The 15739-nt window shown below is 40.6% G+C and overlaps 1 protein-coding gene across 3 annotated transcripts in view; it reads left to right on the top strand.

The window, feature by feature from the left end:
- The window catches only part of DIP2B (disco interacting protein 2 homolog B), a 224741-nt gene that overhangs the window by 149691 nt on the left and 59311 nt on the right, over positions 1–15739 (top strand). For 2 of the 3 annotated variants that reach the window (XM_059403106.1, XM_059403107.1), the window contains exons 5-8: positions 6112–6324; positions 8765–8920; positions 9410–9529; positions 14432–14629. In XM_059403106.1, the coding sequence (XP_059259089.1) occupies positions 6112–6324; positions 8765–8920; positions 9410–9529; positions 14432–14629 (687 nt within the window). The remainder of the gene's footprint in view (positions 1–6111; positions 6325–8764; positions 8921–9409; positions 9530–14431; positions 14630–15739) is intronic. The other variant, XM_059403108.1, reaches the window with a different exon arrangement.

Below are 15739 nucleotides of genomic sequence, written 5' to 3' on the forward strand. Positions count from 1 at the left end.
AGCAGGCTCCCCACTGAGCAGGGAGCCCAAAGCGGGACTCAGTCCTGGGACTCCGGGATCATGACGTGAGCCAAAGGCAGTCGCTTAACCAATGAGTCACCCAGGCGCGGAGCCCTCCTTATGATTTTCTTAATAACATTTTCTTTTCTCTAGCTTACTTTAAGAATATAGTATACAATACATATAACATATGAAACATATGTTGACTGTTTATATTACCAGAAAGGCTTCTGGTCAGCCATAAGCTATTAGTAGTTAAGTTTTGGGTGAGTCAAAGTTTTACATGGACTTTCCACCATGATGGGGCCAGTGCCTCTAACGCCTGTGTTTGTTCAAAGGATAACAATATTATTTGTAATGTTAATTGATTCTATGAACTGTTTTTTCATAGACATGGGGAAATACACAGAAAAACCGTGTTTGGTGATCCCTTGTAGAGCAGGCTCCCCACTGAGCAGGGAGCCCAAAGCGGGACTCAGTCCTGGGACTCCGGGATCATGACGTGAGCCAAAGGCAGTCGCTTAACCAATGAGTCACCCAGGCGCGGAGCCCTCCTTATGATTTTCTTAATAACATTTTCTTTTCTCTAGCTTACTTTAAGAATATAGTATACAATACATATAACATATGAAACATATGTTGACTGTTTATATTACCAGAAAGGCTTCTGGTCAGCCATAAGCTATTAGTAGTTAAGTTTTGGGTGAGTCAAAGTTTTACATGGACTTTCCACCATGATGGGGCCAGTGCCTCTAACGCCTGTGTTTGTTCAAAGGATAACAATATTATTTGTAATGTTAATTGATTCTATGAACTGTTTTTTCATAGACATGGGGAAATACACAGAAAAACCGTGTTTGGTGATCCCTTGTAGATATAGTGACCCTGTAGTAATTATTATTATTTTTTTAAAGATTTATTTATTAGACAGAGAGAGCACAAGTAGGCAGAGGGAGAGGGAGAAGCAGGCTCTCCACTGAGCAGAGAGCCCAATGTGGGGCTCTCCCAATGTGAGAGAGAGGGGAGGAAGCAGGCTCCCCGGTGAGCAGAGAGCCTGACTCGGGGCTTGATCCCAGGACCCTGGGATCACAACCAGAGCTGAAGGCAGCCACCTAACCAACTGAGCCACCCAGGCGCCCCTGGAGTAATTATTGACAGGGAGTACCCCTTCTCTCAGAAGAGTTCCAGTTTGGACATTCATGGTGAGGCAATTCATGCCAGTCAGAAGCCATTCACTAACTGTCCTAGTGATTGTTTCCTTTCCTTGTTCTTTGAAGCTCCTATTTCTTGGGCTAGCTTATGTGGTGTGTTTTGTTAGGATAAGATCTTTCTTTCAGTGAATCTTGACCTAGCTACTATTCTAAGCTGATGTCTGGGCCTGATTTTGGCATCAGCTGTCAGAAACCAGTGGCAGGCACTGTCTTTCCAGGAGTGTGTCCAGCTTGCACAGTATCCCTCAGGTTGTGTAGACTGACTGAGATGTTACATCCTCTCACCAAGGTGCCATTTTCACCCCCACAAATCTTTTAAAATCAGTTCTTCTTACAATTTATTGAATTATAATCCACGTACAATAAACATTCTCAAAGTGTATTTTTTGCTAAGTTTTGACATAGCAAAACTGTGAAGCCATCACCACAATTAAGAAAATGAACCTTATCCATCATCCCCCGCCCACAAAATTTCCTCATAATCCCTTTGTAATCCTACTTCTCTTCCTCCCAATGATCTGTTTTCTGTTACTGTACAGTGGTTTGTATTTTCTAGGATTTCATATAAATAGAATCATACTTTATTGTACTTTTTTAGGGCAGGGAGAGGTCTGTCATATTTCACTCAGCATACTTGTTTTGAGATTCATCCATGTCGTGTATATCATAGCTTCATTCCTCTTTATTGCTGAATAGCAGTCTGTCACACAATTTGTTTATTCTTTCAGTTCTTGATGCACATTTGGGTACTTTCCAGTTTTTACCTGTTACAAATAAAGCTGCTGTGAACATGCACGTACAAGTCCTTCTATATTTTCCTTTCTCTTGGGTAGATACTGAGGAGTGGATTGGATAGATTATTCTGTTAGTATGTAGAGTGGGTAGGTGTTTAAATTTTTAAAATAAACATTTTTAGGGACACTTGGGTGGCTCAGTGGGTTGAGCCTCTGCCTTCAGCTCCGGTTGTGATCCCAGGGTCCTGAGATCAAACCCCGAGTCAGGCTCTCTGCTCAGCAGGGAGCCTGCTTCCTCCCCTCTCTCTCTGCCTGCCTCTCTGCCTGCTTGTGATCTCTCTCTCTCTGTCAGATAAATAAATAAAATTTTTTTTAGAAAATAAACATTTTTAGATATCATAGATCTGTTTTCTACCAAGAAGAGGGAAGTCATTTCCACACATGGCTAATGACTAAAAGTGCTACAGCAGTTAAAGGCAGTAAATTCAGGACTTTCCTTCCCTTAAAATTGACAAGCTAATTGTTTTGTAATGGTTATAAATGGATTTTAGGCTTCTGGTTATCAGTATAAAATGTAGCTGTGTTAAAATCACACCAACTATAAACCGAAGGGCAAACCATGTTTTTAAAATTGTTTTCTGGTGGCGCGTGGGTGGCTCAGGTTGAGCAGCTGCCTTCGGCTCAGGTCATGATCCCAGGGTCCTAGGATGGAGCCCCGCATCAGACTCCCTGCTCAGTGGGGAGTCTGCTTCTCCCTCTCCCTCTGTCTGTTCTGCCTACTTGTGCACTCTCCCTGTCATATAAATAAATAAAATCTTTTTAAAAAAATAAAATTGTTTTCTGTTCTGTTACATAAGAGTAGAGTTTAGGCAAGTAACTTGAGTTGTGATGGTTAGAAGAGTTAGGAGTTCATGTTCAGCTGGAGCAGAATCAGTGGGAAAATAATTTTATTTCTATTAAATCTTGCCTAGATTTCTACTAATCCACAGCAGTTTCCTGGGTGATAGCTACTTAACAAACCCAAAAACTACCAAATAAACATATAAATATTTAAGGGACCCATTTTTATTTCTAAAAAGATACGGTCCCTGAGTGGTGCTTACATTTTGTGTGATCTTAATACGTGATCTGTTGGAAGCTTTGCATAGCCAGTTCGTGCCTGTGAGCTAACATAGGGCGGACCGTTTGGGGAGGAGAAGGGGAACTAAGGTTACTGCCCAACTGCTATGTACTGGTACTGCTGGGGGTGCCTTGGGACATTGTCTCATTTCATGGCCTCCTGCTACAGTTAGCACAAAGACCCTTAGCGGCCCAGTGCTATCCACTTGTTCAGCCTCATCTTTGATCAGTAATAGCATCCTGTGCTTCGGTTAGTCCCATTTCTTTCAGATCTTCAAATGTGCATTGTTTTCTGTCCCCTCCCAGCTTCCTCACATGCTGTTCCCTCTCCCTGACTCTTTGCCCCCATCCCCCACGCTCTGCCCCCACCAAGCAGCCATCAGAACCAGTAGTTACTTACCCTTGCAGTCTGCCTGGGTTTAGGGCTCACTTCCTTGAGTTCCTGCACTCGAAGATTCTAAGTCCTATTAGAATAGGGACACATCTTCCTTGTTCACCATTTTATTCCTGCCAACTAGTATAGCTCTTAGTGGTATTTGTTGAAGGGATGAACAAGCAGACCTTCTCAGATGGATCATTTTATCCCCAAGTCACATAGCTTGTGAGGGGTGGACCCCAGAGTTCAAATGGAAGACAGACACCAAGGCCATGTTTTTCCCACTAAGCCGGCCCACAGTTATAGTCACTAAACTCTCAGGAGGACTGGCAGGCAAGCAAGGTAATTGAATTGAAATAATACACCTAATTACATAATTGATCCAATATAGAAACATAGTGAAGCCAATTTTCCATAAACCTAATCATGAGAATACTGTTTTTACTGTCTTCTGAAAATTGGGTTATTCTGATTTTATACTTAATACAGTTTAAAATAATTACCCAATAAAGATAGCCTGTAAAAACAGTGGCGTTTGTGAGATCCTGAGTTGTATGACCCTGAAAGTACTTTGTTCTTAGGGTCAGATTTACCTGTCCCATGCCACCTTCCCATTTATTTCTTTAGCATGTTTACAAAGACAGAAATCTCTGCCTCCCAAGGTCCCATTGAAATGTTGGAATATTTTTTGGAAATGGTACAGACCTCTTTCCTTAAGTAAGAAGTTACAGATGCTGTTACTTTTCTTTCTCTATATTTTCCATAAGTCACTCTCGTTTTGCATTTTAGATCTCTTTCCCCTTTGAAGAACCACATCAACGTATCCTTTGGGGTCTGACCACTGTTTACTCTCCAGAGTCTTCTTTTGCCCCGTACACCTCAAAGTCTTTACTCCATTTATATAGAAGTTCTTGAAATCCTCAACTACGATTGGTGCCCCTCTTGGGAAACCCTTTGCTTCCCCTGTTTCTTAACATCTTTTGTACTCTTGTGAGATAGTCCATGGAATTGTGTCTCCTGTACTGGACTGTAAGCCTTTTTAGGGCACGGTCTCACAAGAACATATCTATCTCAGAATCCCCAGAACCTAACATAGTTTCCAGCATGTATTGTAGTTATGTAGGAGATTATAAAAATAATCTGTCTTGTGCCTCCTATCTCCTTCAGTATGAGATAATAAGGTGGAGGTGGTTCAGAGCAGGAAGCCACAATATGGTCATTATTTTAACTTCCTTGCTTGCTCTGGATCTGCAAAATTTGGCTTCTGGGTAAATTAGTCTTTCGTGGTTGAGATTTCCATTGTCAAGTGCTAGCAGCCTTTTAGCCCTGTTGGTTCTCTCTTTGGTTCTTTGTGTTTTTCTTTTTAAAATTATTTTATTTTTATGTAATCTCTATACCCACTATGGGGTCCAAAATTACAACCCTGAAATTGAGGGTTACAACCCTGAGATTGAGAGTTGCAGGCCTCACCGTACCTGGCCAGGCACCCCTCTCTTTGGCTTTTTGAACCAAAGCAGAACGCGTACCTACAGTTTCCGCTGAGTTGGAGTGTTCAGCAGGACTAACCACAGAGTGTTTAATTTTTTTTTTAATTGAATGAAATCCAGTCCACAGATCTGTCTCAGATCAGACCAAATGCCCCTTTAACTGGTATGCCTCCTAAGCTGGGAGCCTTGAAATAAATTCCTGACTTCTGCTTCCCTCGGCTATCCTATATTTGGTTGAACTTTTCCTTTTTTGTTTTTCTCAACATGGTTTTCTAATTTAGGCCTTATTTTCCTGAAGTCAGAGCCAGGCCAAATACAGACATCGTAAATTTCTCACAATTCTTCTCTGAGAATTAAGGAGAGCAATACAGATCAGGGTTGTCTCCTGTCATGTTTGAAAAGCTTCTGTGTGCTGAGTGACCACTTTTCCACAGAACCATGAATGCCTCCAGGCTAAGCACTGTTTCTAATTCCATTTCTAGTTCCCCAGCACCTAACTCACTGTTTGACACTTAAGTCATTGTTAACAAAAGTAAATTTTTATAGTGCTCTATCAAGATCATTTCCTTTTAAATAGACTCTAATTAAAAAGTACTTGTCAAAATCAGCATAGCAACCTATCACAAGGTTCTCTAATTAAGAGGTTGAGGAAGCTATATAAGCACTTGAGTATTACTTGAATATAAGTAGATAAACCAGAAGAATTTAGAACCTGATTAAGTTCAGAACAGAAAAGCAGTGAATGAAGTTTAAATATTCTAAAAAGGATTTTTTAAGAACTTAAAATTACTTACAGATTTAGGCTGTTTTATTTTTGCAGGTTCTGGTCCATAGACTTCCTTGAGATTCTTGAGAAACTTTACATACTAATCTACCTTAAGAATGTAAATAGGGATGCCTGGGTGGCTTAGTTGGTTAAGCATCCCACTCTTGATTTTGGCTCAGGTCATGATCTCAGGGTTGTGATACCAAGCCCCACATTGGGCTCCATGCTGGGCATGGAGCCTGCTTAGGATTCTCTCTCCCCCATTTTCCCCCCCCGCCCAATCTCTCTGTCTCTCTGGGGGGAAAAAAATGCAAATATTTTGCTGGTGTCAGAATTGAATGTGTGATCAATGAGCACGAACTGAAAGGTCTCTGTTCTAGGCAGGATCGAGAACTTCTTTTTTTCTAATTTCACACAGACACGTCTTCGGCCTCTGAGGATGAGGGCTCTCTGAGACGCCAAGCTGCGCTCTCTGCTGCCTTGCAACAGAGCTTACAGAATGCTGAGTCCTGGATCAACCGTTCAATTCAGGGATCGTCCACTTCTTCATCCGCATCTTCTACGCTGTCCCATGGAGAGGTCAAAGGAACCAGTGGGTCTCTAGCTGATGTATTTGCCAATACTCGAATAGGTAGGAGCTGGATCTACCCTAGAAGCTCAAATTATGTTCCATTTGGCTCCCCACCTTCAGGAAGTAGTTTATGATTTGTACTAGGTTTTTAGAATGGCCTAAGAGAATCAGAAAGAACATAACAGTTAATGGGTCAAAGAAGGAAACACCAGCAATACATTTGGAATGTTAGGTATCATCTGCATTATTGGTGCATAGTGTTGCCCACCTGAAGCCATAGCTATTTCCATCAGCAATACTCAAGCTGCAAGATATAACACCAGTCTTAGGGAGGGTTTATCCCTGTTGGAGAATATTCCATGTATTAAAAGGTATTAAAATACGTAACATCTTATATTTTCCCAGTATTGCTACCTGTGTTTTCTCAAACAAAACCCCCAAAAAACTGAACAAATTCTGTACAAAGACAATATAGTGAAGCCCTTTGTCTTTAGCTTAAAGACTGGATTTATTGTCCTTGCTGCTGTGTCATTGCTACAACTGGGGCGTGCAGGCTGAGGATGTGAGTGCTCTGTGAGCTGCTACCCGCTGCTAATGCTCCTGTATGGAGTGTAGCTTTTGCTTCGCTCTGCCTTTATGTTTTCATGTGTGTTTTTTAAAGAGTTTGTGACATCTGCAGGTAAAGACAGCTCAGATCTCTGCTTCTGCTAAATTGGTACATATCACACTAAGTAATGTATTTGAACATCATGTGTCTGTGGTGTCTTAAGTTTCATATCAGTGACTTCTCATATCTATATCTATCTATCTATCTATCTATCTATCTATATATATATCTTTAATCTATTAATTGATTGCTGAAAGGAAAAACTTAGAAAATTCGTAATTCAGGCCTGTAATTAGTAAGGAATATAGCTACCTGGAAGGTGTGATTGCCCACATTAACAGGCTAAGTGCCAACAGTTGGTGCCTTGTCTTGCACTCTTGGCCCTGCCCTGTAATTCACTGAACCTACACACTACAGGTGCGCTGCTCATCATCTCTTCTCTTAGGAAGGACAAGCAGCAGAGCCATGGCTGGATCAGGTTTTATTTCCCCATTTGTCTAAAAGAGAGCATTTTCGCTTACTAAAAACATTGTTCTAATACCTAGTTAACTGTCTGGATTTTTGTTCATAAGATAATTTCATCTGACCTGATATTTTTTCTCTTGCTTCTACTAGTCTCTGAAAAGTTTTTTGTTCAGGTACTCGCAGAAACCATTTTATCTAACAGTACTACCTTTTGGATGTTTGCTCTAACAGAAGCAATTCATCTTCCCAATAGAAAAATGTGAAGATACAGATAATGATAAAGTCATCTATAAAGCCACTTCCCATGGGTAACACTTCAATGTGTATCTTCCTAGACTTTTTTTTTTTTTTTTTTTTTGCATATTGAATATGTAGGGTTTTGGTCTTGTTTTTACAAAAATGAAATTGTACTAAACATAATGTTCATAACCTGCTTTTCTTAGCACTGTATCACAAACATCTTTTACGTCATTAATATAGAATAATATAGAATAGAATTCTATATAGAATATTCTATATAAAATAATATAGAATACTATATTTTTATGGTTTCCAGGTATGCCATTATATGGCCCTGCCTTGGTTTATTTAGCCATTCCCCTGTTTTGGACATTTAGGTAGTATCCAATTTTCTACTATTAATAAAAACTTCTGGAATGAACATATTGTGCTAGTATATTTGCAACTTTAAAAACTGTTGAACTAGTAATAACAGACTCTTGGGGCATAGAGACCTTACCCCCAGATTTATTTTAGAAATTGTTTATATAATGCTTTTTTGTCTTTTTTATAGTTTTGAATGGCTTGTTGTTACTCTTGTGAATCATATATTTTACTTCCTCTAATTTTCCTTTTCTTCTCCAGATGTTTTCCTAAATTTTTTGCAACACATCCCTGTTGAATAGCTCTCCTCCAACTTATGTCATTCAGTTTATCAATATTAAGAATCCTACCTGAAGCAGAGTACTGGCCACTCCTTCCATGTTCCTTCCATGTTCAGGGAAAGAAGAAACATAATAAGCCAACATAAACATGAAGAAATGCTTGAGACTAGAATATTAGTAGCATTACAACCATACTCCCTTTGTTTTCATTTTGAAGTCGCTCACAATCTTATTCTGATTATTAATATTGAATTTCTACTAGTCTGTCTTTCTGTGTAGGAAAGAATGTCTTTCAGGAATATTTGATATGTGATTTGCTCTTACTAAAACTATTCAAGTTTTTGAAAATAGTAATTTTGATATGCCTGTCCTTAACCTCTTGTTCTCTCATTATACCTTCCTAGTAGAATTTGATATCAAAGGTTATTTTATAACAGTTGATGCCGTTTCTGTAGTTTTTTCTTGTTAAGAAACAACAAAAGTTTGAAGATTCTTTTTATTACTAATGTAATATAATTCTAAATTTTGTTTTCTCCCCTCTTAGAGAATTTCTCTGCTCCCCCTGATGTCACTACAACTACCTCTTCTTCTTCATCATCTTCCTCAATGCGCCCAGCAAATATTGATCTGCCCCCCTCGGGGATAGTTAAAGGCATGCACAAAGGATCCAACAGGTCCAGCCTTATGGATACAGCTGATGGTAGGGAGTTCTTATGGGCAGCTAAATAGGGAATATTAGTTAAACTGAAAAAATTCACATCCTGGTAGCAGTGCCTGAGTGGTTGAGCAGAACTCCCCGGCAGCTGGCCCGCTAACACGGTCTGCGTGGCCTCTCGAGCCCCCTCTTTTCAACAGCCTGCCCCGTGGCATTACTGTACTTGTTCAGACAGTCTGCATTGTCAAAAGATACTCTGAACAAAAAATGAGTGGTGGTGGGGGGGGAATGCTATAAGACAAGAGGAGGATTAGATGAAATCTGGAAGCAGGTGTCGATAATAGAACCATATTTGTTCTGTGTTGTCGTAAAACCTGTCACATACATATTTATATGTATTTGGCCCAGTTGAAGTAGAGTAAGACTGTGGGCCCAAGCCAAATGTCATTAGAAATAAAAACACCTAAGTGGATCGAGAAGCTGAAATAGCCCTAAAATCAATGGAATTGTAACTTACTGTTTTTTCCCTTCTAGGTGTTCCTGTCAGTAGCAGAGTATCCACCAAAATTCAGCAGCTTCTCAACACTCTGAAACGACCCAAAAGACCTCCCTTGAAAGAATTTTTTGTGGATGACTCAGAAGAAATTGTGGAAGGTAGCACTAATAATACCAAAGATATATATTCCTTCAACAGACATGTCTTAGGCAATTACTGCCTGTCAGGTACCATAGGATTTAAGGGTGAACAAGGCAGCATTTTTGTTGAAAGAATTTGTAGTTCTCTGCTCCTCTTTCCCTAAAGATCATTTATATTTCAGATCTCAGGCATAAAAGAAAGAGGGAGGAAGGGGAAGAGAAAGGCAGAGATACCTATGGAAGCATAGAACTATCCTTGGAAAATACGCTCTCTGAAGTTAGGAACTTTCCTAAATACAAAAATTTTTAAATTGTTTGCATTTTGCATTATCCTAGAATATGCAAAAATTTGCCCAGTTGGAGACACTTGCAGGACTTACTGTCAGAGAGTTCTCCCTATTTTTTTTTTTTAAGATTTTATTTATTTGGGGTGACTGGGTGGCTCAGAGGTTAAAGCCTCTGCCTTTGGCTCGGGCCATGATCCCGGGGTCCTGGGATTGAGCCCCACATCAGGCTCTATGCTCAGCAGGGAGCCTGTGTCCTCCTCTCTCTCTCTGCCTGCCTCTCTGCCTACTTGTGATCTCTATCTGTCAAGTAAATAAATAAAATCTTTAAAAAAAAATTTTTATTTATTCATTTGACAGAGACACAGTGAGGGAGAGAACACAGGCAGGGTAAGTGGGAGAGGGAGAAGCAGGCTTCCTGCTGAGCAAGCAGCCTGATGCGGGGCTTAATCCCAGGACCCTGGGATCATGACCTGAGCCGAAGGCGGATGCTTAACGACTGAGCCACCCAGGCACCCCAACTTCTCCCTATTGTAGCAGTCCTTCCCCTCCTTCCCACTTTGCCTTAATCCTTTCAAATAAAGTCTCTCCTTAACACCCCCCCAAAACTTGCCCAGGTTTTGTTTTTTTTTAAATTAAGATTTTAGGGGCGCCTGGGTGGCTCAGTGGGTTGGGGAGCTGCCTTCGGCTCAGGTCATGATCTCAGGGTCCTGGGATTGAGTCCCGCATTGGGCTCTCTGCTCAGCAGGGAGCCTGCTTCCTCCTCTCTCTCTGCCTGCCTCTCTGCCTACTTGTGATCTCTGTCTGTCAAATAAATAAATAAAATCTTTGAAAAAAAAATAAATTAAGATTTTATTATTTGACAGAGAGAAACATAATGAGAGGGGGAACACAAGAGGGAGAAGCAGGCTTCTTCCCAAGCAGAGAGCTCGATGCAGTGCTCGATCCTAGGACCCTGGGACCACGACCTGAGCGCAGGCAGCTGTTTTAACAACTGAGCCACCCAGACACCCCAGCCCAGTCTTTTTTTTTTTTTTTTAGATTTATTTATTTATTTGACAGACAGAGATCACAAGCAGGCAGAGAGGCAGGCAGAGAGAGAGAGATTGAGAGAGAGGGAAGCAGGCTTCCCACGGAGCAGGGAGCCCGATGCAGGGCTCGATCCCAGGACCCTGAGATCATGACCCGAGCCAAAGGCAGCAGACTAAACCAGAGCCACCCAGGTGCCCCGCAGCCCAGTCTTTTTTGATACAATCCTTTTGTTAAATGAGTCAGTCATACATATGTCTGCTTTCTACAGGATAGTGTGGTGGATGGTGAAAGGAGTTCAGAGATTTATGAAAATACAACCACTCCTACATACTGTTTACACATTAGACTGGTACTAAAATATGTACACATGAAAGCATAGTTTAACCAATAATTATGTATCAAGTAATACAACAGCTGGGAGAAGGGCAGAAATCAGTCCCACCTCTGTGGTTATGGAAAGTTTCATAGAGGAAGTGGTAATAGTGATTTCTTTATTTAATAATTTAACAGATATTTATGGATGAAGTCATGTGATGTCTAGGATTTAATAGGAGGGATTGGGAGCAGATGAGTAGGAGTATAGATGAAAGGAAGGTGGCCATTTGATAATTGTTGAAGCTGGATGATGAACAGATCTTCCTAACAAAAGGTTTTGTCAAAAGAACTGAGCTGGGTGGGAGGTCGGGGTACCAGGTGGTGGGTATTATAGAGGGCACGGATTGCATGGAACACTGGGTGTGGTGAAAAAATAATGAATACTGTTTTTCTGAAAATAAATAAATCAATTAAAAAAAAAAAAAAAAGAACCGAGCCGAGCGTTAGTAGCTTGTAGTTCATTTTTACATCTGGAGACTAATATAGTAGGCTTGATCACTTTGGACATGTTAATGGAACTAGGCACATTAATAGTCTAGATCTGGTCTTAGCCCACTTTATGCAGCCAGAACCAACAAGCCACCTGACATATGGGGTTAAGATGACTTTATGTTCCGGGCGCCTGGGTGGCTCAGTGGGTTAAGCCGCTGCCTTTGGCTCGGGTCATGATCTCAGGGTCTTGGGATCGAGTCCCATATCGGGCTCTCTGCTCAGCAGGGAGCCTGCTTCCTCCTCTCTCTCTGCCTGTCTCTCTGCCTGCTTGTGATCTCTGTCTGTCAAATAAATAAATAAAATCTTTAAAAAAAAAAAATATCTTAAAAAAAAAAAAAAGATGACTTTATGTTCCTTCAGGAGTCACTAAATTCATTGAACTATGGATGTCTTCCTACATATATTGATATTCAAGAGACTCATACTAGTAATAGCCTCCCCAGTATTTCTAGTACTGTGTACTAACCAGGCAAATGAAGATCACGGTTTAAAAGGAATCATACTTGAACAATTTTCATTGGCAGAATAGCACTAACAGCTTTCCGCTTATTATAAATAGGCAAGATTTGCTTTTTTAAATTGCTTATTTAAATAAGAAAAGAAAAATATCCTCATGTCTTTGCAAACCTTTGAAAGAGTGTCCCCCAGGGTCTGCATCGAGGCCTAGTAGATGGCAATAAAAAACACACTTTTATGACCAGAAGACTATACCTACCATAGATACAGCCTGTCCATAAAAACAAAACTATTTAGAATCACCCATGTTTATTTTTTTAATTCATATGGTGGTTTAGAGTCTGGGACTATACAAAGCAGAAAGGCAACTGAAACATTATTTACCTCGGGCGGTGAATTGGGAAGTGAAACCATTTCATTAGTTTTATGTTAGTAGAAAAAAGAATCAAAACATTTTAAGTAAATTTTCCAAGTCTGTCATTAAGTTGGGCTTTAAAATAAAATTTATTTCTCATTTCATTTATCCATCTAATACTTGCCGCTTCTTCTGTTTCTTTTCCTTTCTGTGCCTCTTCTCTTATCTCCCACTCACCTGGCTAATTCTTACCCTTCCTCTAAGACTCAGTTCACGTGGGGGTCTCAGTGCTCTAAGCAAGGGATGTGGCCTCCTTCTGCCCTCCCTATAATGTCTCTAGTCATGCACTGCTCATGTTTCTCTACTTAGTTCTGAGTATGTGTGTTCATCCCCCTTACACTCCAGATACCTCGTGAGGACACAGATACCTCTGTGCGCCTTGCACGTAGCACCTATTAGAAACAATAAATGTTTACTCAAAGAATGATATGTACAGCATTTATTTCCTCAGTGTTTATCAAATCCTGTATATATCATTGGTAGTAAATAACTTGACTTTGTTCTATTTGTAAATTATCTTTAAAAAAGTAGAATTTTTTTGCTTTTTATTATTTTAATATTTGTTCATTAGAAAAATTGGGAGGACTTTTATTTATATGAAAAAATATGAAATACTATTCACCTCCAGTTTCTGGAATGACCTTGTTAATAATCTAGCACTTTCATTCATGTCATTGGTTAACATCACTTGAACTACCATTATGTAATAGGTACCATAGGCAATAAGAAGACAAAGAACCAAGCCTTCTTCCTAGAAGGTGTCAGGCTTAAGGGGAGAAAAACTTACACAGGAAAAGAAGCCTTTGAGGATCCTCAGTGCTTTCATTTGGGTAGACTACCACACAGTGGGGCAGCACGAAGGAAGGAATGACTGGGGATGGCTGCCCAGGGAACCTGCTGTTTGAGCTGCATCCTGACAAGGATGAGTGCAAGTGTACCCAGAGCAAAGGGATTGGCCAGATAAGATGTATACAAAGGTTCAGAGACCTGGAACACTGTCATCCATGCTCATTATCTGTTTGAATTTAATAATAACCCTGTGATCCCATCTCGGCCTTTTGGCTAAAATCAAGTGTAATAATGACCCTGTGGTCTAAGTGTTACTATCCCCATTTTGCAGATGAGGAAAAATGAGGTTCAAGTGACTCAAGTTGCCTGAGGTCACACTGGTAAAACGTTAATGTAAATTTGGGTTTTCTGACTCAAAGCTTAATGCTTTCTCATTAAATATAATCCAGTGCAGTGGAACCTGGCTCTCTAACATCAGACACTTCTGGATTAGAAGGATTTAAAGATTTAAAAACCAGTTGAGGGCGCCTGGGTGGCTCAGTGGGTTAAAGCCTCTGCCTTCGGCTCAGGTCATGATTCCAGGGTCCTGGGATTGAGCCCCACATCAGGCTGTCTGCTCCGCAGGGAGCCTGCTTCCTCTTCTCTCTCTCTCTGCCTGCCTCTCTGGCTACTTGTGATCTCTGTCGGTCAAATAAATAAATAAAATCTTAAAAATAAATAAATAAATAAACAAACAAAAATACAAACCAGTTGAGTAGAATTATAAAATGGCTAAAAAGGAATGTATGCTCTGTGCTTTTCTGTATATTCAGTGATTTGCTTTGTTAGAGTCTAGATTTGTTTATTACATAAAATATATTAAATGTGATTTCACTATTATGTGGGAAGGTGAATTCAGCCCCAGTTTGTGGATTGCCATTTTTAGCAATATAATTTCTTTCCTCAGAGTTTAAACCAAGCAAAGATGAAAAGGGAAGTATATTTGAGATTAGAGACCTGAGTTGTGTGAGTCGTTACTTCTTTGTATATATTTCAGATAATATTTTTATAACCCCTGGGGTGTTTTTTTTGGTACAGTACCTCAGCCAGACCCCAACCAGCCTAAACCTGAGGGACGGCAGATGACTCCTGTCAAGGGGGAGCCATTAGGAGTCATCTGTAACTGGCCTCCTGCTCTTGAGTCGGCCCTGCAGCGCTGGGGCACCACGCAAGCGAAATGCCCCTGTCTGACTGCCTTGGACGTGACGGGGAAACCGGTTTACACCCTCACATACGGTGAGTTTGTAAGAGCCCCAGCTCCCTATTCTCATAATAGTTTTGCAGATTATCAGGGGTGGTATTTTCATCTTGATATTTAGCGATTGCTGGTCATTGTGCTCCAACAGATTTTTTTTTTTTAATTATTTTAATAGGATCTTGAGTTCTGAGTAGAGCTGTTGTCAAGTAGAGCTGTTGTCAAATATTTTCATTTGCTAAATATTTGCAAAGCAGCTAATATTTAAAAGAGCAGAAAGAAGAAAGAGGCTTTGTAGATCCACTGATGATTTAATATTTAAAGGGGATTTGGAGAAGACATTTGGGCAGGATATATGGCAGAATAGTTGTTTGTTTTTGTGTTTAAAGAAATGTCTTTAAAAATATATATTTTATGTATTTAATTGAGAGAGATAGTGAAAGAGAGCACAAGCTGGGAGAAGAGGAAGAAGCAGGTTCCCTGCTCAGCCCGATGTGGGGCTCCATCCCAGGACTCTGAGATCATGACCTGAGCTGAAGGCAGACACTTAACTGACTGAGTCACCCAGTTGCCCCCCAAAATCCAATAGTTTTATCTAAAAATTGAAACTTTTTTCTTTTTAGATCTTAGCCATTTCATTCTACTCTTGCTAGAACAGGCACAAAATTCTACAGTGAGCAAAGGATTCAGGACACCTGGGTGGCTCATTCGGTTAAGCGTCTGCCTTTGGCTCAGTTTGTGATCCCGGGGTCCTGGGATCCAAGTTCCGCATCCAGCTCCTCACTCAGCGGGGAGCCTGCTTCTGCCTCTGTGTGCTGCTCCCCCTGCATGTACACGTGTGCGCTCTCTCTCTGTCTCTGACAAATTAAAAAATATTTAAAACAAACAAACCCCCAAAGAATTGATATTTTTCCATTTAGTTTTATACCCCAACTGAAGTTTGATTTTTCTTTTTTAAAGAACTTTTAAAAGTAACTTATTTTTCTTGGGGGCGCCTGGGTGGCTCAGTGTGTTAAGCCGCTGCCTTCGGCTCAGGTCATGATCCCAGGGTCCTGGGATCGAGCCCCGCATCGGGCTCTCTGCTCAGCCGGGAGCCTGCTTCCTTCTCTCTCTCTCTGCCTGCCTCTCTGCCTGCTTATGATCTCTCTCTG

This window comes from Mustela nigripes, chromosome 6, assembly GCF_022355385.1.
Source record: "Mustela nigripes isolate SB6536 chromosome 6, MUSNIG.SB6536, whole genome shotgun sequence".
Taxonomy (NCBI): domain Eukaryota; kingdom Metazoa; phylum Chordata; class Mammalia; order Carnivora; family Mustelidae; genus Mustela; species Mustela nigripes.